General features: G+C 37.5%; 1 protein-coding gene across 6 annotated transcripts in view; it reads left to right on the plus strand.

Annotated features, from left to right (window-relative positions):
- MTUS1 (microtubule associated scaffold protein 1) overlaps positions 1–24826 on the plus strand; it is a 121176-nt gene that overhangs the window by 37786 nt on the left and 58564 nt on the right. For 4 of the 6 annotated variants that reach the window (XM_069013971.1, XM_069013970.1, XM_069013969.1 and 1 more), the window contains exons 3-7: positions 905–1100; positions 12723–12905; positions 16616–16747; positions 18543–18632; positions 19871–19918. In XM_069013971.1, coding sequence (XP_068870072.1) covers positions 905–1100; positions 12723–12905; positions 16616–16747; positions 18543–18632; positions 19871–19918 — 649 coding nt within the window. The remainder of the gene's footprint in view (positions 1–904; positions 1101–12722; positions 12906–16615; positions 16748–18542; positions 18633–19870; positions 19919–24826) is intronic. The other 2 variants (XM_069013973.1, XM_069013974.1) reach the window with 2 other exon arrangements.

The raw sequence follows: 24826 nt of genomic DNA on the forward strand, positions 1-24826 counted from the left end.
TTTTAATTCATCCCATTGCCAAAATGGAAATCTTTGTGATTTTAATTATTCTGCTTGCACCTGGAGAAAAAATAGAGAAATTCTATAAAATGTGCAGTAGACAAATCAGCTGGATTAAATTTAAGAAGCGGTCTTCTGAAAAGTATAGATTAACATCTGAAAATGAAGATGAGGATTGGAGTCCAAAGTGGAAAGTGTGGTACTCCGACTGAATTGCAGCTTGAGTCACAGAAAAGCACATGAAGAGCTGAACTGTAATGTGTGTCTTCATAGGCTAGACAGGAGTGGCTGTGAACTAATGCCTGTATAAACTAGAGGAAGAATTCTGTGTGAAACATAGATGTTTCACACATATAAACCAGTTATTTTAAACCTGTCCTGGGTCCACTCCTGCACTTGTGTTTTATGTATGGCACCTCAATGTGAAGGAGTTTAAGCTGTTCTGACATAAGACCTAGACCAGGAAACTATTACAAGGGCTGTGACATTTCAGGTAGTACAGGACAACTAAATTCTCAGGGCATTAACATGTGTACTTTGTTGGTTAAGATCTTGAGATTAGGTGTAGTCATGTAATTGAGTGGCTTAACTAGAGTTTGGGGAGGAAGAGGAAGAAATTCTGATGTAAAATGACCTCTGTAACCTCTTTTTAGTGTGTTGGTCATTACTAGTGATTAGCTTCAAACTAATAGGTTTGTGTTGCTGGAGGCCATTCAGGAGATGGTTCTTGAGGTTCTGAACTGTAGATGTGGACAATGGGATAAAGACTAACTAAGCGTATTTCCTACTTGGGTGGTCAGTATTTCATTACAGATGCTGCAAAGGGAGATCTTTAGTTTCTCACAGTGGTGGTGTGCGGGTTGTATTGTTGGCTTTTTGGTTTCTGTTTTTTTTCTTAAAACAGATGCCTTCTGTGAAAGATGGGACAACACAAGGGAAAAACACACCAAAGAAAGACCCAGTCCCACTACGAAGTGTATTAACTCCCAAGGTCAAAATGGTGCCATCCGAGTCGACCTTGAAGAGAGGATGTGAAAATAAAGCTATCAGCACTATTAAAACACCTTCTCACAAAGAACCTCTTCTATCTTCAAGCTCTGGTAAGAGAATTTTTCCCTGGAATATTACCACTAACCTTAATTTTAAGAAACTGGTTATTATACTTAATGTGCTTTCTGACACAGCTTTTAGGGTGTTACAGAGCTGTATTTCAGTGCTAAATACAATTCTGTCTAAATTGTAAATTGCTAATACAGGGGCAAAAAAAAAAGGCAGGTTAAAACTCATAGTTTTAAAATCTTACCTTGTAAGGAGTGTGTTTAGGAGGGTGTGGGGCTGTTAGAAAAATCAATATGAAATATTATTTATATTTAGTCATATAACAGTATTTTGTGAATATACAACTAAAATTACTTGAAAGAGGAGAAAATAGAGTGTGCAGGTACAATGCTCTTGTGATAAGCAATTCTATGCTATCCTAATGGGAATGAGCCCTTATTTCAGGACATATTTTGTTCAACCTAATTTTAGTACAGCTCTGTAGTTTCTAGAAAGGGGAGGACGTAATTGAAGGTGAGACTACTGCTTGAGCTGCTAATTAAACTCAGACTGGTTAATAGCAAGGGCAGGTATGAATCTCTCATCTAGTCTGTAGGCTGCTGTTCAAAACCCATGACTGGAAACTAGATTCTGTAACTGTATTATAGAGATTCAGAAGTGCTCTGGTAGTTTATGTGCTGGGTTTTTTAACCAAGTGTGGCAATCTAACTAGTTGCAAAGGTAGCCTGACTATGAATAACTACACTACAATGCACTGTAATTTGGAAAGTACACACCCAGCTATACCCAGTAAAACCTGTTTTTTTTTTTTCTTTTTTAACTCACTCAATCTAAGATTATAAAACAGTAAAAAGTAGTCCTCTTAATTGTATACAGGTGGTGAAGTATGATAAAATCTGTATTCCTTTATGGGATGAGTCCCTTGAAGAAAGTGGATATAGGCTATTCTCCCACTTGAGGCTTGCTCATGTGAGGCACTTGCTCAGTGAACCAGGCACCAACCTGTAGGCTGCCATTTCCTTGGAGAACTCATCACCTCTTTAATACCAATCTAGAGCTTTCCTGTCTGTAATTATGATCTTAGAAGAAGCAAGATGGATATAGATAAAGAGTTTTCCTTTAGTTTATTAATCCAGATTAGATTTATGATACTGTCACTAGAAATAAGTGTAAGCAAAGCTGAGTTATAGGACTAACTTCTTCCCTTCAGCAAAAATAAAATTTAGATGTACTTTCAGAAGAAAGAGAAGTCATTTCCTGTTGAAAATAGAAATATTTACTCCCCAGATTTTTTTTAAACTAAACCTGTCACTCCTTAAATAATTCATGTATGTTGAAATTATGGTAGTCAGTAGAATATTTTCCAAATTTTTCCTGTTGGAAAAAGGCTGCTTAAACTAAAAGCATGAAGCAGCACTTAAACATTTCAAACATGTGGTGTTATGTGATAAGACTGGAACTTTAATGCTGCCCATGAGAAGAAATTTGTTTCCTCTGTGCTCTTTCCCCAAGGCCCCTTTTCCTAGCTCATATTATCCTTCATCTTGCTTATGCAGTGTTTTGGTGCTATAAGGTAGGATTTGATGCATTCAACTGTATCAGGTTAACTTCCCCATCCCTTAAAAAGGAAGGTTTTAAACATGTGTCCTTGCTCCCTGGTAAACCTTGTACTGATGCAAATCAGAGGATAGGATTATGGTGTGGGATATGGGCAAAGTAGGAGGTATTTGGGATTGCTGCTAAACCCCCACAGCATTATGCAACCACACCTTTCAGGTAAAACCATATCTACTGCTGCTTACCCCTTCTGTTTTTAACACTTTTGAAGTAAAACTGTACATACACTTTTTGTGACCAAGTGGCAGTTTGTAAACCAAACCCAGTTACCTGTTTAGGCTAAAGTATCCCTGAAGGGAGTAACTGTTTTTTCCAGTGGAGTCATTTGAACACTTTGGTATTAAACTTCAGCCCCAAGATAAATCATTCGGTAGTTGTACAGTTGTTTGCTGTCAGGATTTTGTCAGACTAGAGATAGACTAGCTAAATCCAGAAAGGAAAGGACTCCTGAAGGTCACCTAGTTCAGCCCCTGCTGCCTGTAACTGGGTCAGTAGTGAATTCAGATTAGATTGTTCAGTCATTTGTCAAGTTGAGTCTTAAAAATGTCCAAATCCTGACAAACTTGTTTCTTCCTGAGGTACTAACATATATGCAGCTATTTCTTAACCAGTTACTGGTAGCATTTGGATCATTGGGCAACAAGAGAAATTGGTGTAGTTGAATTCATTAAATACTCTGAACAAGAGAAATAATAGTATAGCTCTATGTCAACTCTCACATTGAGGGACAGAAGTGATGCATCTGTCCAAAATGTGTATGTGTTATTCCTAGAATAAGAGCTTATGAGTAGTGGATTGTGTTCATACAATGGCTGTTCAAGAAATGAAAGAAAAAATTGCCATGTATAAAACACCAGTTATAAGATCTTTGCAACTTGTCAGGAGTTGAGATTTTGGTAATTTTTTTTTCCACTTGTAAAACCTAAGTTTTTTGTGGTAACATGCTAGCCCAATAGAAAGCCTTCCTTCTCAGGGAATTTCCTGTTTCTTACCTGAACAGGAGACAGCAGAAGGAGAGCTGAACTCATATCCCAAACACTGTATTTTTATGAGCATATTAGAGGTAGAAATAACTGGGTTTGTTTATTTCAAAATGGTTGCTGAGCACTGTTCGCCAGTATTGGTGTATCTTAACCGGAACTTGAAGTTTTTGCTGAATTAGAAATAGGTTCTGTAAAAGACAAGCCTGCCTTGATCCAGTGTACTGAAGTGATTTGCGAAATGGCCAAGCCCCATTTCTGCAACTATGACCAGATTTCTAGATTTGCTGCAAGCTAGATGCCTCAAAATTATTTCTGTCACTATTTATCTCTTTCTTCATAAGAGAGGATGACACACTCATTCTAAGACAAAATTCTTAATTCTCTACAGGTAACTTTTCCATGGTGGTGGGTGTGGGTTTCTGTAGTACTGGATGGCAGGCAGTATGTCTTTTGCTATGTTTGTTTTCTGTCAATGAAAACATTTATTAGAATTCAAGACACAGAATAACATTTGACTTACTCATTTTTACTGGAAAGGATATATAATTTCAGAGCCCTGGTAGAAGACTTTGAACTAGTTTCAAAATCAAAACAACTGTTGTTTTTGTTCCAGGAAACACACAGAGCCTTCTAATTTGGATGTACCATAGCCAGTGTGGAGGAGTAATAGCCTGATAACAGTTGAGGTGTTATGGTTTGGGAAGACTCATTTCTTAGCCTCACTTGAAGGGAGGAGTTGAAGGGAATTGGAGAAGCCAGGGAGCTTTAGTGTTCCCATGGAACTCCAAGATTTTCTGCTGTCAAACCTGCCCCAACAACTGTATATTTTCACCTGTGCAGTTGAACAGAAGCACTATGACAGTTTGAGCCACAGGAAATTGTTTGAACAGCATCAAATAGGAATAGAAATGATTTACAGCACATCTCAAAATGTATATGCCCACCAATGCCTTTTTTACCTCCTTTTGCTGACTACAACCTACCTGAAATTATGTAAAGGAAAAGAGCTTTACCTGCAAGTAAGACTTCTGATATGCTATAACAACTTCTCCACTTCTGCCTTAAAATTACACCATTACTTTAAATTAATTCTCAGTGTAAGAAACTTCATGTTGTTGATGTCTTAACTCTGTCAAGCCTTATGTGTAATTGAAACTCTTTGGGAATCTGAAAGTATCAATAATACTATTCCTCTGCTTACTGTTAAAGACTTGCAGAAATCAATGGAAACCATGTAAATCATCTGTGTAACAAAAATGTCTCTTGCTATCTGGTGGGGGGTTTTGTGACCTTTTGGGTACCCTTTTGTCTCTGATTTAAATCACTGATATCCCTTCAGCAGTGTTACAGCCCTGTGCTTTACTTAATCATTTCCATGAATCTAATCCAGTGGTCACTCCTTTTTTCTCTTGAGGGTATTTTCATAGCATTTAACAAGGCTAATGAAAGCTTGGGTACAGAGAAGGTTGAAAGTACGAATTCTGTGTTTCCTTAAAGATGTTTTTGGACAAGTGAGACCTTTTCCCTTATGAGAAGTTGATCATACTGAAGGACTTTTCCTGTGTTCTGCAACTACCAGAAGCATGGGAAAAATAATTCCCCAAATGCTATAGAAAATGTGTATGCAGGTGTAGTGATACTTTGAAATACTGATTTTCTTGTTAGTTCACAATTGCAGTTGAATTTTGGCTTGATCTTGCACTTAAATGTAAGAATTGAGAGAAGCTTCCAGAACAGGCAGTGACAGATTAAGAATCAGTTTGGTTTTGGGTGTTATTGCTGTTTATTGCACAAAGAAAGGCTTCTCAGATGGAAAATTCAAACTGAATGGTTTCAGTCAGTTTTCATACAGCTGGAGACATATATAAACTTGGTAATTCAGGGCTTCTTGGTATAGCCTTTCACAATACTACTGAAGCAGTACCAAAACAATTAAATTCCACTAAGCATTCCCACAATCCTTGAGTCTTTGTTCTGATGCTGAACCAGGAGCCAACCCAAATACAGTTACTGCAAATAATTTTTCAGCTTGTATCATTCCTCTTATCTACCATGTGACTCTTTAAAGCTGGATTGACATGCTGCCAAGAGGAAACAAAGTATTTTAAAAGGCGAACGTAACTTCCAGGGTCTCTGGACTGAAACAGTCGTGACTTTATTCAAAATACTAGAATAGACAGTTACTTGTAAAGGTGTCCGTATACCTTCTCATAAACAGTAATTTTTATATGCAGATGCTGGAATGCACCAGGGTCTGCAAATAAGGCTTAACATTTAGTTTCAGCCGGTCTTTTTACACTTCTCTTTTACAGAGCAGTCAGCTTCTTTTATGGATCCTAGAAGCAGGTTCCTCATACACTAATTTACTGATGATTATTTGTCCTTCTTAGTCCATATTACTTGGTTTCAGTCTCCTTTTCAGTTTCCTTTTCTTTACTACATCTGTACTAGTTCAAGCCTGTGTTGAAAGTGAACTTAAAACTTGCATGTTCCCCTTCAGAGGTATAGAAAGGAGGAAATTAATACATGGGTCTTCACAGAACATAAGGTCTTGCAGTCCATAGTATGACACAAAGCTTGTCTGTGACTCTTCTGCGGTCATCTTAATCTAGACATCTCTCGTGCATAGTGACTCTGTATCTCATAACCAGTTCTTTAAACTGGGGAAAAACTTATTCAGTGTATCCAAAAGGACTTTCGTCAAGTTGATGAGTCTGTGAGAGTTCAGAAAACAGTGTTAGTTGTGAGGGCTTGGGAGCCTTGCTGTTTATTGTTTATCCAGTCACTTGAGTTGGACTTGCCTGGTAATGTTTCCAGTCTACTTTGCCCTCACTTCCTGGACATCCTCAACAGGAATGGTTTGCTGGAAGCTGCCTGGAGCAATGTATTTACTTCTGCCAAGTACTGATCAGTAGACCCCTGCCCCAGATATTGGTCATTCATCTACAAAATGGTCAATTCACAATTTGCAGCCAGAAACGAGCCATAAAATGATGTAATCTGAATGTAGCTTCGTCAATTTGCTTTTAACCTTGACTATGTACACTAGCAGAAAAGCTTACCATAACTTTGACACCTGTTCTCTTTTGTTACTTTTCATTAACAAGGATCTCTTCCCGTGGGATAAGTGCTGCTCTTATTTTTGCAAGCCTTTCATAGGGTTCATCATAAAAACGTATTTTGGAATAAAATACTTCCTATTTATCTTTAGAACTCAAGTTGACCTCGGGAAACGAGTAGAAGTGAAAGGGTTTTTGTTTGTGAGGTAATATGGGATCTGTTGTAATGAATGATTTCAAAGAAAATTGGTTTATTTATCTCTGGATAATTTGGGTGTGGTTCTCTGAGTTTTGGGGTGATGGGGGAGAAGAGACAGAGGGAGTTGGAAATATTTGCGTTTATGGGTAATTCAGGTAGTCTACTGGCTTCCAGAAGGGGGCATTTCATCCTATCAGCTTTGTTTAAGGTGCCATCAGTGACCATAGTTGGGGAAATAATTTTTCACATATGTTCCCAGACTTTTTACAGGCAATTTTGTGACTAGCCCTGTTGAACTTTTAATATGTTGTACCTGTACCAAGAAGCGTGATCATACTTGCAGAGACTGATTCTAACAGTCAGCATATTGATGCTGACTATTTCTGACGCTGTCAGAAATGTGGATGTATCTAAAGGAATATTCTCTTTAGGAGAGAGGTGTGCACTATTTCCCTGCAGGGGAATTTCTTGGTACCTAGTCATTTACTTGCAAGGACATGCTGGTGTGTCTTCAAATAACTCTTTACCTGTACTGCTTAGTTCTGAATTCTCTCAGGGTACAGGTAAAGGAGGAGGGAAATACGCGTAATTTTCTTTGAGAAGAAATATGTATTTGTTTGCCGCAGTGATCTTCCCCTTTCATTTAAGGAGCACGTGAACTCCCACAACAGAAAACTTAAAAGATTTGTAAATAACGTGAGCTTTAAAGCTGCAATCTAAGTCAAACAAATTTCTGTGCTTAACATGAAGGGCTTGTGGGATGGAGAGCTGGACAATAATGAAAAGCGTGATTGGATGGGGTTGGTAATTTTCTTTTGCCTCAGCTTCCCTTGCAGTACATTGATTTGACTTCTTGTGCCCAGTACTTCTAAACAGACAGAACTTTACCATAGCTGTGTTAAAGCTAGTGATTGGGATTGGATTGTTTTAAGTCAGCATGCAGCCTATGACAGTGTCCTGGCAAAACCAGAGTGGGCAAGCTTTGCCGCTACTGTGCCTGGGAAGCTGGTGTAAAACTATCTGCTGTCCAGAGACTGGCATTGCCTGGGGTCATAGAAGGTGGTGGCATGACTGTGCAGACATGGACTCTCTTGGGCCTGCTCTAGTTCACTCTACAAAAGGAAAAACCTAAAATGGACTAAATCAAGCAGGCATTATTATGGGCAGACAGAAGGTGAGAGAGCAGGTGTGAGCTCAAACTTGAGGCCAGGGAAGAGAAGGGCTGTTTCTAGATGCTGGAGAGGTCACAGTGCAAGTGGTTGAAGGGAAGATGAGGAATGGAGAAGTCTCTGATTGTAGAAGGGTTTAACTGGAGGGAAATCTGCCACATTTCAAAACTGGACCAGATAGGAAGGTGAAAAAGTGAAATTCAGCAGTAGGCATACACGAGACACTACTCTTCCTCTCTCTTCCCCTAACTGAAAACACCCCAATCGCTCTTCTGATGGTAGGATCATTTGAGGGAAGAAAAAGGCTTGTTTTGGTTGTTGGTAACTGCTGATAAATGCTCTGTAGTAGGAATGATTCATTCCCCAGTTTTAGTCCAAGAATGTTTAGCTGTAAGAGGAAGAACACGTGAACATCTACCTGCATGGCTACTGACACCCCAGTTATATTTTTGGCACTAGCTCACTTCTGGTTCCTTGCTACCTGTCTAAAGATTGTAGAGAAATGGGAAGAATGCTGTGGAAGTCTGTATCAATGGAGAATTGAATCTTGCCTTAGTATATAAACTGTTCTCTGACCATCTGTTATCCTCTAAACAAGTAAATTTCTCTCCTGTAAATATTTCAAGAGTCAGAAGTAACTTGACATTCCCTGGCTTTGTCCATGTTAATGTTGAACATTTGAGCATTCGTAGCAACAGAATGTAACTGTGTCCTGCCTTCTTGGTAATTTTGGTAGTAATTTGAGACTTTAAAAGGGTGATATAATTAGAAAGACATTACCTTAGAATTATGAAACATACTGTAGCCACTCTTCTTTCCTTGAAGGAATGCTGATACATGTATAGCATACCAGATAGTATAGTTAATAATGCTGAACGGCTGATCAGGCAAACTGGGGAGCTTGCAGCCAGAAGAAAAGTGTTAGTGTTGCTACTGCTTTATGCTGTTTAAAATGGCAACCATAAGCACTCTTACACCTATGTTAAGATTGGTCTGCTGGAAAGACCTTGTACTCTTAGGCTTGGACTGGGCTTTTTCACCAGCTAAGAAGTTTAGCATTTTTAAAACAGAGCCCTTTGGATTTTTGAACTCTTAAGGAAAATCAGAAATGCATAAATCAAAAATCCAAAATTCAACATTTTCAAGAGATTAAGCAATGAAAGGCCAAACCAACTATTAGTGTTAGCTTTAGTTTTAAACAAAAGCAGCAACAACAAAAAGTATCCTTCAAAAAACTGCTTCTGCACTTAGTGTGCCCAAAGTTTGTGTTTAGAAAAGGCTTCCAACCACTCATTTCCAGGTGTCATGTAGCTCCGTGAATGCCAGTTTCTCAGTGTTCAGTTCTAGATGTAAAATGTGTCAATGTGTTTTGAAATGGCAGACATGACATTTCAGAATTTGTGAACAGGTATTTGATGTTACAATCTGCCTCATGTCAACATTCTGGCAATGTGAGATTTTTTAGGCTCCAGTACTGTTTAAAGGAAGCCTTAACTTTTTCTTGGCAATAACCACCTATGAGGGATTGATATAAAAGGATGATTATTTGAGTAAGGATATGAAAGCTGACTTCAGAGCTTCTTGAAGAATGAGCTTTGTTCTTCACTTATTTCCATTCCCATACAAGAGATACGCTAACATAGTTCAAGTAACATGGTTGTTGCATGGAGACTTTTTTCTAAAGGATTGCCAACTCATTAGTTCAGTGTAAAGGAATGTGATATTTCTGGTATCCCAGTTGAGTGACTAGATTAAATAACTGGTGAAAGCCTGTTACTTTGATGCTACTGCTTGTTGTCTTTATAATAATGGTTGACTAAATATCCTGCTTTTCTGCTCATTTCCACTACTTTTGTTTGTATACCATATCTTCCTGCTTCCGTCTTCAAAACCTTTCCATGTAATGATGTGTAACTTCTTAGGGCATGGTACTTATGAAAAAACCTTTAAAAATATTAGTTGAAGTAATACCTAGTTGCTTAATGATCTTGTGTCAATGACTTAAAAGAAATTCTCCCTCGAGCTGGGCTTTTGAAAAATGTATTTGAGTGCTTGAGTAATTACTTTAATAGAAGCATTATAGGAAAGTACTAAACAGCAGAAGAACTAAGAGAAAAGGTCATCTGCTTGACCTGCTTTTGAAACTGGGCATCCTAGAGATCACTGTGCTCACTGGATGGGTTTGAGCTCAGAGCACTGCCACACTCCAGCCTCTGCAGAGAAGTTGGGCTAGCTGCAAATCATCAATAGGGAACATGCTGTACTAGACAAGACTGAGATTTTCACATGCTTACTTTGACCCTTCTTGAGTGAAAATCACTGTGAAGAAAACCAGATTTTGTTCCTGTATGTTTTGGACTGGATGAACAAGTCCAGCACAATAGCAATCATACATGCTACATTCATCTTTAAGTAATCAAATGCAGCTGATAAAACGCATTTGTTCCTCTAGCTGCCTTTTGTAATGTAGAATTTTAACTCAGTAAGTCATACAAACTTAACACAGTGTGTACAGCAGCACTTTTTTCTGTTTGTTTTTTGGGGAGTTGTTTGGGTTTTGTACCTTGTTTTTCTGGGAGGCTATTTAGAAAAGGAATTTCTGACTGGTCTGGATTAATTATTTTCCTAGTATGTTGACCCATTAATGAAAAAAAATTTTAGAAAACAATGTGGAAGATTTTATAAAGCTGTCAGGTTTGTTCTATGATGTACAAATGTGACAGAAACTTTTTTGGTCGAACACATAAAATTATTTCTGTTACATTGCCTGGAGTGCTGTTTCAGAGGTGTTTTTAATAAATGTGAATTTGTGGTGTTCTCATAGCACAACAAAGCTTGTATTCTTTTTATCATGTTCCATATATTCAATTGTCCTTTTCAGTAACTTACAAAAAAATCTAAAATATGGCTGATAATTTTGTCTCAGAGGTTTAATAACAGGCTACAGTAAAGCTATATACCAAATCGGAGTTCAGCATAGTAATAACAAGTAGTAAAAGTGCACCTGTGAAGAGAGATCTGATGCAAAGCTTGTTTAATTACTCATTGAAGCTTGTATGTTATATTCTGTGACCAGCAGTATGTAATATGCTAATGCAGGTTTAGTATATATTATAAATGAGGTTGCTCTTTTGTTACTGAATTGATCTGAACTGAGGGAAGTAGCTTTGGATGTACCTTCCTTTACCACTGCTGTTCCTGTTTTTGCATACTTGATACAGGATGTTTTGAGACAAGTTATCTAATCCTGTCACACCACCTACTGTTGAAAGGCAGACACTGGGCATGTTTTTCTTGTCTAAAATTCAATGCAATCCTCTTAATGTCATGATTTCCTGGGTTTGGTGCAAATTGAAGGTTTCTTGGTGATTAGTATTTAAGAGTAGAGATCCTGTAGTAAAACTGGTGTTGCTTAAGGTGAAATTACTAGCTAATTTTGTCATATTTCTAGCTAGTCTTCTAGCTTAAGAGAAGTTGAAATGGGGTTTATAGTAACAAGAATAAAGGGAAGGGTATTCCCTTTAAATAGAAATTTGGTTGTTTTAAGTCAAACCTGAGACACTGTAGTTGTTTCTTTTCCAGTAAGATAAACTGTCTTATCAGCCTTGAAAATGGCAGTGACATGAAAAATTAACGTATTTTAGATAGTTTTGGTTATAATAAATAACAAAATATTTTCTAAAAAAATATTAAGTCTGCCTTCCATATGTCTGGGGTTTTTTTTACAAAAATGAAAACCTCTTATCCATGTTCAGAAGGCTGTATTAAGATCTCAATACTGGAGGTGGCAGGAGTCAGCTCAGAGCTGGCAAGAGAAGTCTGTGTGTTTATAACATCCCTGGGCCATTGAAATTTTAATCTAGGTGCAGACTTTTCAGAAATAAACTGAAAGCTTAATTTGACTAAACTCTAATTTTCTTGTGGAAAGTGTATTTGCTTTGTTAGTAGTGCACGAGTGAGCTCCTCTTACATCTATCTTCTGTATAGGTGCTTTTCCTATTTGATTAGCTTAGCTGTTGGGTGTTCATATTCAACAAGCTCAAATGAAAACTGGACTTAATATAAAAATGTTGCTGCACCAGCTGGCCATTAAGAACTTGGTTTTGGAAGAGCTGTTGAACTGGTTCTGTAGAACTACTCAGTTTTTAGTATGAGTACAAAACAATTTGATAATCTCATGCTGTCTTATTCCTTGAAAGGATATTATCTTTTAGAGTGTTCTGTCAAAGGGGAGTGGGGTTGTGAATCTGTTTTGGGGAGGAACAAACAGAAGAATCCTTTCTTGGATTGTCTTTGAAATGGAGGTTATGTTTTTGTGGGATTGCCGGTACAGCAAACCATAATGCTAGGTAGGAGAATGCAAAAACAGACTTTCTTTTTGTGCAGATGTCTGCACTAAGGCCAATCTGTAAAGCTCTTGACTTGTTTCTGAGGCTTTAAGTCCTTGGAATGGTTTTTCTGCATCTACAGCACTTTCTGCCATGTCAATAGGAAGTAGATTAAGCCACTTTATATGGATTTTTACTGTGTAAATATTTTTATTTGCAGGCATACATGTAAAAGAAGCAAATGTTTAAGTTTCTTGCCTGTGCCTTTTGTTCTTCTTTCTCCCTCCTCTTTCCCCCCTAATTGACAGGCGTAGGATCTTTGCCAGGAGAGAAGCATGCCTCAGTGAAAAATTCTCCAGCCTCATGGACTAGCTTTGGTAAATCCCTTGCCAAATCCAAAGTGCCTGTCAAAAGATCAGTGCTTGAGAGAACACCTAGCCTCTCATCAGCCAGCAGTGCTCAGAGTGAGCAAAGTCTTTTCAGCACTAATTGTAAGTATATGTGAGGGTTACGGGTTTTAACTGATTGATAACCAACATCAACTGCTTGTGGGAAAAAATCCTCTTGGAAGGGAGTCCTGTCTGACAAGTACCTGTATTAATTCTGATTGTACTACTTACTAGTTCTAGGTCTTACTCTTTTTGCCTCTTTACTTAGAGCTTTCCTTTTTGAGACCTACTGCCTGAAGGAGCTTTGAGCCCTGGATTTTGGGTTGATGAGCAGAGATTTTGGTACAACTTCTCTTCCATCCTGAAACATGACATAACCATCATGTCTTCTTAAGCAAGATTTTCCAGTGTTTACGAGTAGTGTAATAAAGCTGAACAGAATGGTTTACTTGGCATAATATTTGGAGCAGTGTGTTACAGGATTTTGATACTAATTATTTTCTTGAACCAATTTATATCTGCTTTCAGAGTTTTAACACAAAATGTGTAGATGAAATTACAGGCAGGTAAGTGCTTGTTTTAGAAGATCAGCCATTGCATGGGTAGACTTCTGTAATTTCTAAGGTAGCTGTAAACATTGGTGTATGAACTAACCAAATCCATGTTGATTAAAACTAGGGAGAAAAATAACAGAACTTGCTTTGTTACGAAGTTCTACAGCAGTTCTTAGGAGTTCTGAGGGCAAAATATATGAAGGAAATAACATACAACTATCAGACATATTAGTATTCCCAGCTATGCATATTAAATAAGTGCATTCAAATATTCTGCTACTATCATATCACCTGTTATATCTTGAAGACTGGGCCTTTTGTTTGTGCCAAATGTCACTTAAGTCTGTCTTCAGTGGACTGAAAAAGAGAACTGTGATTTAACATACATCTGTGGTTTATGTATGCGCATATGCATACATACATAACTACATTTTCTCGTGTTCTTCTCCCCCAGCCCCATACTGCCTTCATTAAACTAAAACCTAACATATTCCTCAAACGAATAAGAGTATGTAATAAAATATGCATTGTGTGCAGGTTGCTTTGTAATGAGATTGGTTCTGATCCTGTGACAGCCATGTTGACTTTTGCTGTTCAGGTTTAGGACTGTATCTGGAATTGCTAAGCAGCTTTGTCTGCTCTTCATTTTGCTCCCTCATGTAACAAAGGAAGGGGTCATCGCTTCATAACAAAGGAGTGTATTCAGATTAAGTATCCAAACAGATGACTCCTTATTTAGCCTGATTTGCTAGCTGCTGTAATCTGTTTTGTCCACTGCCTTCAAGCTTACAATTTTTTCCACTCCGATTCACGAAGACCAAGCAAGAGCAATATGAGAGGCTGAACATGGCTGCGGTCTCGTAGACTTTAAGCTTGCTTAGATCTTTTTTAAATGACTATACCAGGAGGACTCCGCAGTTGCACAGAAACTAATTTTTCTCCTATTATTTTCATCAATTCTACACTAACACCACCGACTGACTCAGGAAGCCACTATGATATTACCTTACTGACATTGCTGGTAGTGGGGTCTTACAGCTTTTGTATTGTTCCTTTGTTAGCCACGTTTACTGGGAAGAGAAGTAGGTTGTATTCCTTTTTTATTTCTATTCTAAAGCATGTATTTTGTTTTGTGGAGGTTGGTAAATATATGCAATGTTTTGATCTGCTGATTTTCTGTGAGATTATTTTTCTTTAGAGAATTTTTTACACTTGATGAGAATTATTTATGTCTAATCGTAAGGTTTTGTGAGTATAATGACTTTAGATTATGTGTAATTCATATGTTAGCGAAATTTTTATGACTTTGAATCAAATTGGGAAGAACTAAGGAATTTACTTTGTACTCTAATGCTAAGTACAGTGCTGTTCTTGTTTTTTTATTCTTTCCTTTAGTCTAATATGTAATAATGTCAGGAAGAAAATTGTAAACCTGTAGTGTTTTTTATTAGATTCGTGGGACACAAAAGATCATAATGGGTGGCTTATGCTGTGTGTGTCATGAAATTTATGACAAACTGTTGTGATCCTGTCAACCATATTAAATCAAAAAGGTGCTTGGCTTGTTCGGAGTTTGTCTTGTGTTAGCAGAGAAAAAAAATGACAAGAGAGCATTTATCGTGCTTTGTCAGCTCAGCCCTTTGTTGTGGGATGTCCTTGGATTGGTAATTCCGTGTGGCAGCATTAGGGTTTTTTTTTTTTGTCTAATGAACACTTGAACTTTTTGATTCTTTTCTCTGAAATGACTTCTTATTTGAGAAGTTCAGAAATCAAGAGGTTTGAAATGTTGTTGTTACTAAAAGCATATTTTGCATGCAGGCAGTCAGTTTGGGCATTGAAAATCAGATTTTTTTAACAGTAATCTCAGTTTTAGTGCTGAGCTGAAAATATTATCCTTTGAACATACTGAAATGTTTAACTCTGAGGTTAAGAATATGAATCCAGGTTTTAATTGCATTAGAATAATTACATATAAAGTAAATAGTGTTTCAGAAGTTAAAAAGCTGATCCTAGCAGTTGATCTGCATCTGCATTTTTATACAGTCAATACTTCATTAAAATTCTTCTAATGAGTTGAGTTTTCAGATCTTTATTGGGCTGAGATCACTTCAGACACTACCTGTCTGTCTTTATTCAGGATTGAAGTAGCTGTTCCAAATTCTATAAATAAACAGCTTTGAATCCGAAAGTGATCAAACTCTGAATCTGTGGGGTTTTGGTGGGGTTTTTTTGTTATTTGTTTGTTTGGTTGTTTTTCCTGCCCACAGTTTGGTTAGCTGACTCCAGAGTTTTCAATAGGACAGAGCGCTGTCCTAACTAGTCTGCACCAGAAGGCTGCTCACTCTCCCCAAGCATGACTTCCATGGTGTGCTGCTGATTTAGAAGAGGAAATAGCACACTAGTTTGCAGGCAATTGTTAACTGCTTGCAATGAACTCTGAGCAAACAGCCCTAATTTAGTGATTTACAAAAAAAGTTAAGGACTGCTTCACACTTCATGATTTACTAAAACAACTTGGTTTTAATGATCTGATGTTGATCAGGGTCAGATTCCCACAGAATAACTGTTACTGATGTGTTACGGAAATTGTTCCTCGTTTATAGATTTTTTGCAAATATTTAGCTTTTGTGTGTTTAGAGAGACTCCAACTTCCTTTTTTAAAAAAACAATGATGGCTTCAGCTGCATGTGTTAGTTAAAGGGAAACCTTCTTTCTGTGGTTGAAAATATTTAGTGGCCAGAAACCATCTTTTTGAAGTAGTTAACTTACATGGTGTATGCTAGTCTATTTAAAGACACTAAAATAATCTCAAGAGTATATGTTTCATCTTTTGATGAGCAATATTAGACATGTAGTTCGCATTGCCTTTAAAAAAAGTCCAGTCTCATTAAAACACTAATCTGAGGCAAACCTTGTAATATATGACAAAAGCTTCCCCCCCACCTTTTTTTTTAATGACTAGAGAGAAAAGCAGCATTGTGACAAACAATTCCACAGTGACTTAATTTTTCAGTGCCCAAACCAAATACTCAATCTATACTTACTTCAGAAGTATTTTCATTTTTTTTCTGGACAATTGATACAATGTTTTCCCAAAATTTCAGTTTTTTGTGTTTCACGGAAAAATTTCCATTGTGAGCATAAACTCAAACCTCTTTCAAGGTCCTTTAATCTCTAGTAAAACTGTCTTGGCTTACGATTTAGTGTTCCCTAAACTCTATATGCCTGAAGAAAATTCTTTGTGATTCTGTTTTGCAGCTGCAAGTGCCACAGTCATCAGGAATGGAGAATGGCCTTCAAAACCAGCCTGCCAGAATGGCACTTCGGGGTCTGTCTCTTTGAAAGCATTACCAAGACCTAGATTGCACTCGTTGAGGTCAACTCCAAAAGGTATATGAGTCTGTTTGTAGATAGCTGAGGTAAAAATCACATCAGTGGTGCTTCAAAGTGTTGTAAGACTTTGTAGGAAGGCTGAAATGTTCATGGTACAGGGACTATAAATGCACCTTGCTACATGGCAGGTGTCATTGCATGGGGTTTGCATTGTTTTGAGAAGAGTTCTTTTCTTTCAGAAAGTTCAGGCACAGACTCTGTCATTGCTGGTAATCTGCAGAACAGATGTACCCTGAATTTATCCTGAGTGTATGGTTGTTCTTGTCCTTATGCAGACTTTGTATTATCTTCACCCCTTTCAGAGCTGAAAGGGCCTTGGGGGATGGGGATATATTTTTGAATAAGGTATTATTAGATGTATCTTCTTTTGTAGATCAATGACATTGTCCCATCTTTCGAAGGGAGGAGTCACAGAAACTTAGCTTTTCATGCTGCTTTTTCTTGATATTCTTCTTACTGGCTGAATTAGAAGCTTTAATGGAGACAAGAAAATTAATTTTGTTTTATCATCTTGTGCTAAAAGAAACATTAAATGTAATTCCTTTGTATTAAACATTGTTCAGGTTCCTATTTCTGTTTGGCCAACAGTGCTTATTCTACTCAAGCCACAAACACCAGCTGACAACTCATTCTCTGAGCAAAATTAAAAACATAATGGGAGCAGATAAATAAGCTTGCTGTGTCTCTTTCCTAAGTCCTAGCTTTAATCAGCTTGCTTCTGACCGTCTTTGTGGTGAACTGGTTATTGTAATTGGATAAAACTAATTAAATACTGTACTCCTGCTTTAGACTTAAATTTTTAGCTGTTATCTGACATAATTGAGAATAAGTTAAGAGATTCCTGCCAAACGTCTTGCTATAAAGACATTCTTTAAAAAAGTAAACAGTGAAACAAAACAGAATTTGCCACAAATTAGAAATCACTTTGAAACAAACACGAATCATATGGCTTTCTGACAAGCTGATGCTTTCTGTTGGGGTCCAACACATGTGGCACAACTATGCATTGCTCATCATCTTCAGTGAATTGGAAGTGTGCCTTCAGCACCTGCAGGAGCAGTGTGGCCAAAGGAAGCTGGTATTCCCCTTCAGATCAGTGTTACCTGGACTACTGTGTTGTGTTTTGGGTCCTTCCCAGGCCAAGAGGGTTGTTTTGAAACCAGAAAGATCCAGTGAAGACCTAGGAAGATGATTGGGGTCTCTGTCCAGTGAGAAGAAGTTGAGGGAGTTGAGCCTGTGTTGTCAGTAACTTGAAAAGGACAGCTATAAAGGCCATGGTGTCAAACTCTTCTCAGTAGCACCAGATGATGTGGCAATCAGAAATGCTTGCAAATTGTAGAGTGGGAAATGCATCCTTGCCCGGTGATTCCTGGAGGTTTGCAAGGCTCATCTAGACAAAAGCGTGGTCAACTGATCTTGTCTTAATGGTGACCCTGCTCTGAGTGGGAGTCTGGATATCTGGTCTCTGGAGGTCTCTTTCAGCCAGTGTTTCCGTAGCTGCGTTGTATTTGCTGCTGTTTTGAGATAAAGTAACTTGATCTTAGTGCTAAAATGAAATCTTTACTAATGTTTTCTCCTGCTTAGAAGGTTTTTAAAACTATCTTTTTATTTCTTCCAAGGTGAGTTCTGGTAAAGCAGAGCTAAGTTTAAATACAGCTTGAACGTTCTAGAAGGTTTATCTTTTTGTGTTTAAGTAGATTTGTGCATCTTGTACTTAACCGTAAAAAGTAAGATATGTCTTTAATTGCTGACACAGTTCTACTTTAAAGTTCATCTAAGCTTTTACTTTTAGGAGCCAAGACCAGGTCTTCTTCACTGAACCAGTGCACACCAAAATCATCTGGGCCACTGCATTTAGCAAGGAAAGTCAGTGAGACCAGAGGTAATCAGCTGTTGTGTAGTCAGTTTTTTACTTGAATCTCTCTGTCTTGAGAAGGAGCAGCTATGCTTTATGATTTCAGAATAATTGAGATAGTTGGATCATTTTCTTTGCAGTTCACCATATTGGACACTGGCTCTGCAAAATTCTGTTCCTTACTTATTTGCTTTAGGGACATTCACTATCTACTATCTGCTTGAAACTTGCATCCCATTAAGGACTAAAAATACAGGATAATTAATCTGTCTGTTAAACGATGTTCTGTCACCTGCTTATAAGTTGTATGCTTGCAAGACACAGTGTACACTAGATTTTGCCTAGTTTGTGTTTAATTTAAGCAAGATTCTTGTGAGAGGATGCTGATTCGCTCTGGTTGTTGAGGATATTTACTCCACTTCATGTTTCTGTATCTGAAGTTTGTTTTATCTTTAACTGTGAATTAAAATTAGTCTTTTCTGCCAGTGTGAATCAAAAGAACAGATACAAACCTTTGGAAAACCTTTGTAAGATTTTCACTTGGGAGCAAAGCTCTATTTGCAAGGCTGAGGTGGGGGGAAACAAGTGTAGTGGCAGTAAAAAACAGCTTGTTTCCTGATGTAACCCATGCCATAGGATCACACACTATTCCTAAAGCCTGCAGAAGGGTGTTGTCAAAAGACCTTTCATGAACTTCTGCACATGACTTTTGCGCTTAACTCAGTAGTCTGAAAGATTGCTTTTATTCAATGGCCTTCAAAATAATGAGGTCCATAGGTCAATTTTCACATAACTTTCAAGTAATACAGTAAGGGTGGGTTAACTTTCTCAGTGGTTTCATTTATATCTAACTTGATTGTTAGTACATTTGACAATGTTGTTAATTTGTTGCTCCTCTATGCAAATAAAGTAACTGTAGCATATCGAAGGAAAAAAAATTGCTATAATGCCGGTATAGGTGATAGTTTTCCATTATCTGTGGTCTTCTTTGCATGAGTAAAGTAAAACAGTGCTACCCAACTTAAATGAAATATAATAATTGTAATGGGATAGTTGTAATAGGGAATGCATCCTGCATTTCCATTATAAGCAGTTCCTTATAATGCTAAATCTTGCTGTAGATCATGCCATCAGCCATCACAAGAAAGAAACTGAAATAGCAAAGTTTGAGGACCTTATGTGGAAAGAATCTTGAATCTTAAAAAAGGCAGCCTTACTGGCTTGAAGTACAATTTTTTTTTTTGTTGTTTGTTTCCTTTCTGCAGGTACTCCTGGAAGAAATGCACACCAAAGCATATCTTGTTTGGGTCCTGGTGAGTTTTCTGAATGCATTTTATATTATATGTGGTGCAACTCAAATTAAGTTAATGTATTATATTAGTATATTGGTTCTTTTCTGGGAAGAACAGATACATGGATAATTCTGTAAACTATCACTGACTCTAGTTTCAAGGAATATGGAAAAAAGCCTATTTTCCTGGGTTTTGTTTACTTCCTGTCTTCTGGCTACCCAAGTCTTAGGCTATGCAGTCTGTTCTGTCACGCTGTTTCCAATGAAACCTAAGGAGCTTTAAACTGTATTAAAAAAAAGTATGGAAAGTATGGAAAGGAAATTAGGGTGTAATTTTTACTTTTTAGCCAAAGTAAGAAATGAATGAACTCGTGTGTTGCAGCTTTACAAAAAAAAAAAAAAAAAAAAAAAAATCCTGCAGAGCCTTCCTTTTCTGGGATGTTCATTGTAGATAACCTGTGGGTGTGAGCTGTCTTTGTGTATCACTGTAGACTGCATTTGTATAAGAAGTTGAAGTTATCGGAGCATGTTGATGTATGTGTCTGCTCTTATGGCAGAGGGAGAAATCGCAGCTGATTAAGTGGCAGATGGCATTTCAAAATCTGGCAGAGTTTTAAGGAGTTCATATTGGGTTTGTTTTTGGTGTTTGTGCCAGTCCGGACACCTGGTGCTAATTTCTATCTGCCAAGAGACTGAAAAGTCCTCAGATGATGCTTCTACTTGCAGCAGTTTCCAGGTCTTTTCAAGAGAGTTGGCAGTCTAAATTAGCTTCCCAAGAATGAGTGTATATTTGTTGAATTAAAAGCTACTCGTAATTAATTACTTGTTGAAAAGCCCTTTTTTAAAGATACTGAAGATCACTGGAAAGCCCTGTGTCCCCTGAGTGAATAGCAGATGTCTTTCTGAAAGAGGTGCTGTAGCCAAGCAGATGTTGTAAATTTGAGTCTGAAATGACTGGACAAATCAGTTCTGATCTGTAACTCTGGTACTGTGGCAGTATTTTTTAAATTTCCTGTAGTCATCATGTGCGTTTAATGCTTTTGTCTTTTACTCTCTTTCTTGTCAAATGTCTGCATATTAATTGTGACAGAGTAGTTCGATATCTTCTGTTAAGAGTCAGGGCTTCTGTCAGACTTTGCCCAAAGTGCTTGTTCTGTTTGCTGCTTTTATTGATACTTGGCTGAACTAATGTTAGTTTAGGTAAAGCCTGACACTGAGTTCCCAGAGCTCAAACATAGTCTGTTGTATAAGCATGTAGGTCATGGTTCAGCTAGCAACATAATGTCTTGATCAGCTCAATTGAGGAAACTCCTAATAAGCAATAAAATCTGTTTCTGGACTAGAAACTAGAAGAGTAAATTTCTCTTATGCTAGCTTACAATAGTCTCAACATATAACTTTATTTCCCTCTAAACTTAGTGTGCACATTCTCTCTACTTTCCATGCAGAAAAGTAGTGTTCCCTCCCCTTTTTACTGGTTTAGTAGAATTTTGCTTATGATTCATCTTTTCTGACCTAATAAAGCATGTAGCTACGTAACTTTGAAGTGTTGGATTTGATGCCTTAAAAACACAGTCATAAACTCCAAATTTGCTGTAATTTAGCAATTCTTTAGTAAATGCTCTTTACTCAGACTTCTGCCAGTAAAAATGGCTGTATTTCAGTGTTTGTCTTAACAAACCTGAACTGCTTACTGTACTGAGTCAGTTTCCTAAACTGGAGATGTGAGGCATTCAACTTAATACATTTCTAATTTGTAAAGAGCATTAGTATAATTTCCCATTTATGAATGCAGAGCTTTCTGGTGGAGTATTTTGCATTTTTGAGAAGTTTTTTTTCTATCCTTACAGTTGCAGATAGTTCTTACAGAATAAAAATACTGTGTGACTGCTTGGATATTCTGCAGTACAATGTCTTACATTTTAAGAAAAGACAAATGATCTTTTTTGAAATGAACTGAAGTAATGCCAGCCAGTACCATGTAGAATGAGACCCGCTATCTTCTATTTTTTTTTTCCTTTTGGCTTTGATACTATAGTGAAGCTTTGTTCAAGTGACTGCAGCTAGTATAAAGCTTTTGTTCTTTTATTTCAGTGCCATAGTTAAGTCTGCAGTTTTTAGCCTTATCCAGTGAGAAGTTCCAACACTACTTCTATTTCCTGCCCATGTGCCCAGGACTAATTTGTTGCAGCAGGACTCTGATAATTGATTACAATATTAAGGTATTGACTAAGTGTCTAGCTCAGTTGTTCATGCTGCCTTTGACAAGCCTTTCTTCAAGGCTGAAAAAATAGCAGGCTTTTCTAGATATGCTGTCTGATCCCTTACTTTTGATGCTGTTTCTCCATTTTCCATTCATTTACAGCAATGGTGCACAGCCAGAATCGGCTTGACACGAAGCAAGTCACAACATACTGTTAGTGTGCCTGTAAAACTGGAGAGACTTGCCTGTTTGCAGCTGTTAATTTCTTGTTTGTGTTAAAACATTCACAAGGCTTCTTTTTCTGAATGCTTTGTTTTTCATGGCTGATGCTCAGTGCATCAAATAAATTTACAGGTTCTGTGGTATATTTCTTCAGCACCGGCTTTAAAGCTAAGGCAGAATTAACTTCTTGGGAATAATATGTTTTATTATACTTCTTAACTTGCTAACTTCAAGTAAGGATGTTCATGTGGACTTACTGTAATGTTTTAATGTAAATATGAATAAAAATGTTGCCTCTTATGAGATGGAATTTTGAACTGGATGCAAAACTGTCTCTGAAATTCATAGTTAGTGCTGTTTCCTTTTTTCTTCAGCCCTCCCTGTAGGAGAAGGTGCCTATGTCTAATCCCTCTGTTGTATATTACAGTGCAGTGTGTGTGGATGCAGTGGGTATTCACGTCTCAGGTCTCTGTTATTGGCCAAATGTTAAGGATAAATTACAACACAGTAATCTCTGAACCTATGTAAGCCAAGCTGAAGCAAATACCCTGTTTGGCAGTTCCAAAGGTAAAGCAATCATTTTGGGAATAAAGCATGTGAATATTTGGCTTATCCTGTTGTTCCATGACCCTGAAAGGGGTCTATGGTGTATTATGGATAACCAGTTACACTTATACGTGCAGCATAAGCCCATTGGAAGGACAGCTGCTGGATACACCTGTAAAGTGTGATTGATGTCGTATCTTGTAGCACTGTGCTGGAGTATGCAGAGTGGAAATGGTTACTAGAGTCTGTAGCAGCCATGAAAACCAAAGAAGCTTTATCAAATAATGGTACATGCTCCATCATGGTTTTCTTACTCTCATAAAGAAAGGCTGTTTGTTTTAGTTCAACCATTTTTGAGAAAATATAACACTGGAGGAGGGAAGAAATTTGTTCAGGGGGCTTACTGCAAAAGTGAGTAATAGTGCTCATCAAGCTCAAATGGAAAAATAAAGGATAAATATAACAGTCCATGAAGTTGTCCCTTGGAACAGGTTGTTAAAGGTGGCGGATGGCTCTTCCCTCTAACCCTTAATACTGGGAGAGGATGCTTTTGCTAACAAAAGACTCTGGTTCAGACAAAAGTGGGAGGCACACTTTAAGGTTCAGTTTACCCTGCTTTCTTTCATGCTCTTAGTCATCCCTTTTGCAACTCAGAGGAAATAGTTCTTACATTGTAGATTCTTCGATAGAATAGGTTACCCTCAACATATTTGCACTTTCCATGTCTGAAAAACAAGGATTAATATGTATCACACTCTGTGCTTTGACAACAACAAAAAAGACCTAATATTTAAAATATGTTATACTGTATCAAAATGTATATTTCCTTTAAAAATTAGGAAGACTGTTCTGACATCTGATGCACATTGTTATGAATGCCAAATATTTAGGTCTTCAGCTGACTGTCTGTAGCATTCAGCAATGTATGGCAAATTACCCCTCCTGATGGGGCATATCTGCTCAAATAAATTATTAGGGCTCTGTTCCTCCTTTCGTATTTGATCAGCAGATCTTTTGGGGTTTGTTATTGATTGGGGCTTGGTGTGTATTTGCTTGTAAGGGTTTTTGTAAGTGTAGAAGAAACTGTGCAGGCAGTGGTGTTGCTTGGAGACTTGAAAAGGCCTTGATAGATATGTGAATATATATGCCCTAGCAGCCAAGAGGTCCACGTCTTCCACATTGCAGAAGTGGGGCTTCTGACTAATTGTAACTGGGAATTTCAATGTAGGTGTATTGGATAGACTGGATTCTCAGTCTCTGGTGTTAAGAGCTTCGGCATCTGTAAATAAGTCGGGTTCATCAGTTTTTCTGTCTCTGTCCCTATCTCCAAAAGAAAAGCCAGGAAATCCTGCAGAAGAGCTTAGAACACTTTTGCATGCTGTGGGGTGATGCAGGTACAAGATTAGATTTTGCATTCATTTAATTTACTTAATGTTTTACACTCTGGAAATTCTGGGAGTTGAACAATGTAAATTAGTATTTTCCCTTTATCCCTTGAAAAGCAACAGAGATCAGGCTTAAACCTCTTTTTGCAGATATTTTACTGTGGCTGGACTATTTTGTTGCCTTTCAAGCTGCAATAAAAAGCTGGCTATAGTCTTTTTTTAGATGTTTTTTTCATCCATGTGAACTATGAACTATCTGAATGACTCAATTGTCTCGTGATCTAGCCTTAGAATACCTTCAGGCTAATGCTCTTATAAACAGACAGCAAAGCTACTAAGTAGTGTAGCTACTGCATGTGAACTAACTATGAAAGCTGGCATTTGTTTTGCCGTTTCTGTATAAATAAATGCAGAATTAATCTAAATGTATGTGATTTGGAATTTCTTAATAAATGTGTTCATTGGGGACATATAATGATACTTATTTTGAAGAGTTAAGGGAATATCTATAAAGCTGAAATAATCTTTGAAACACAATAGCTGTTGCCTTCTTGGTCAGATTTTTCCACTGTTA

This window comes from Aphelocoma coerulescens, chromosome 4 (genome assembly GCF_041296385.1).
Source record: "Aphelocoma coerulescens isolate FSJ_1873_10779 chromosome 4, UR_Acoe_1.0, whole genome shotgun sequence".
Taxonomy (NCBI): domain Eukaryota; kingdom Metazoa; phylum Chordata; class Aves; order Passeriformes; family Corvidae; genus Aphelocoma; species Aphelocoma coerulescens.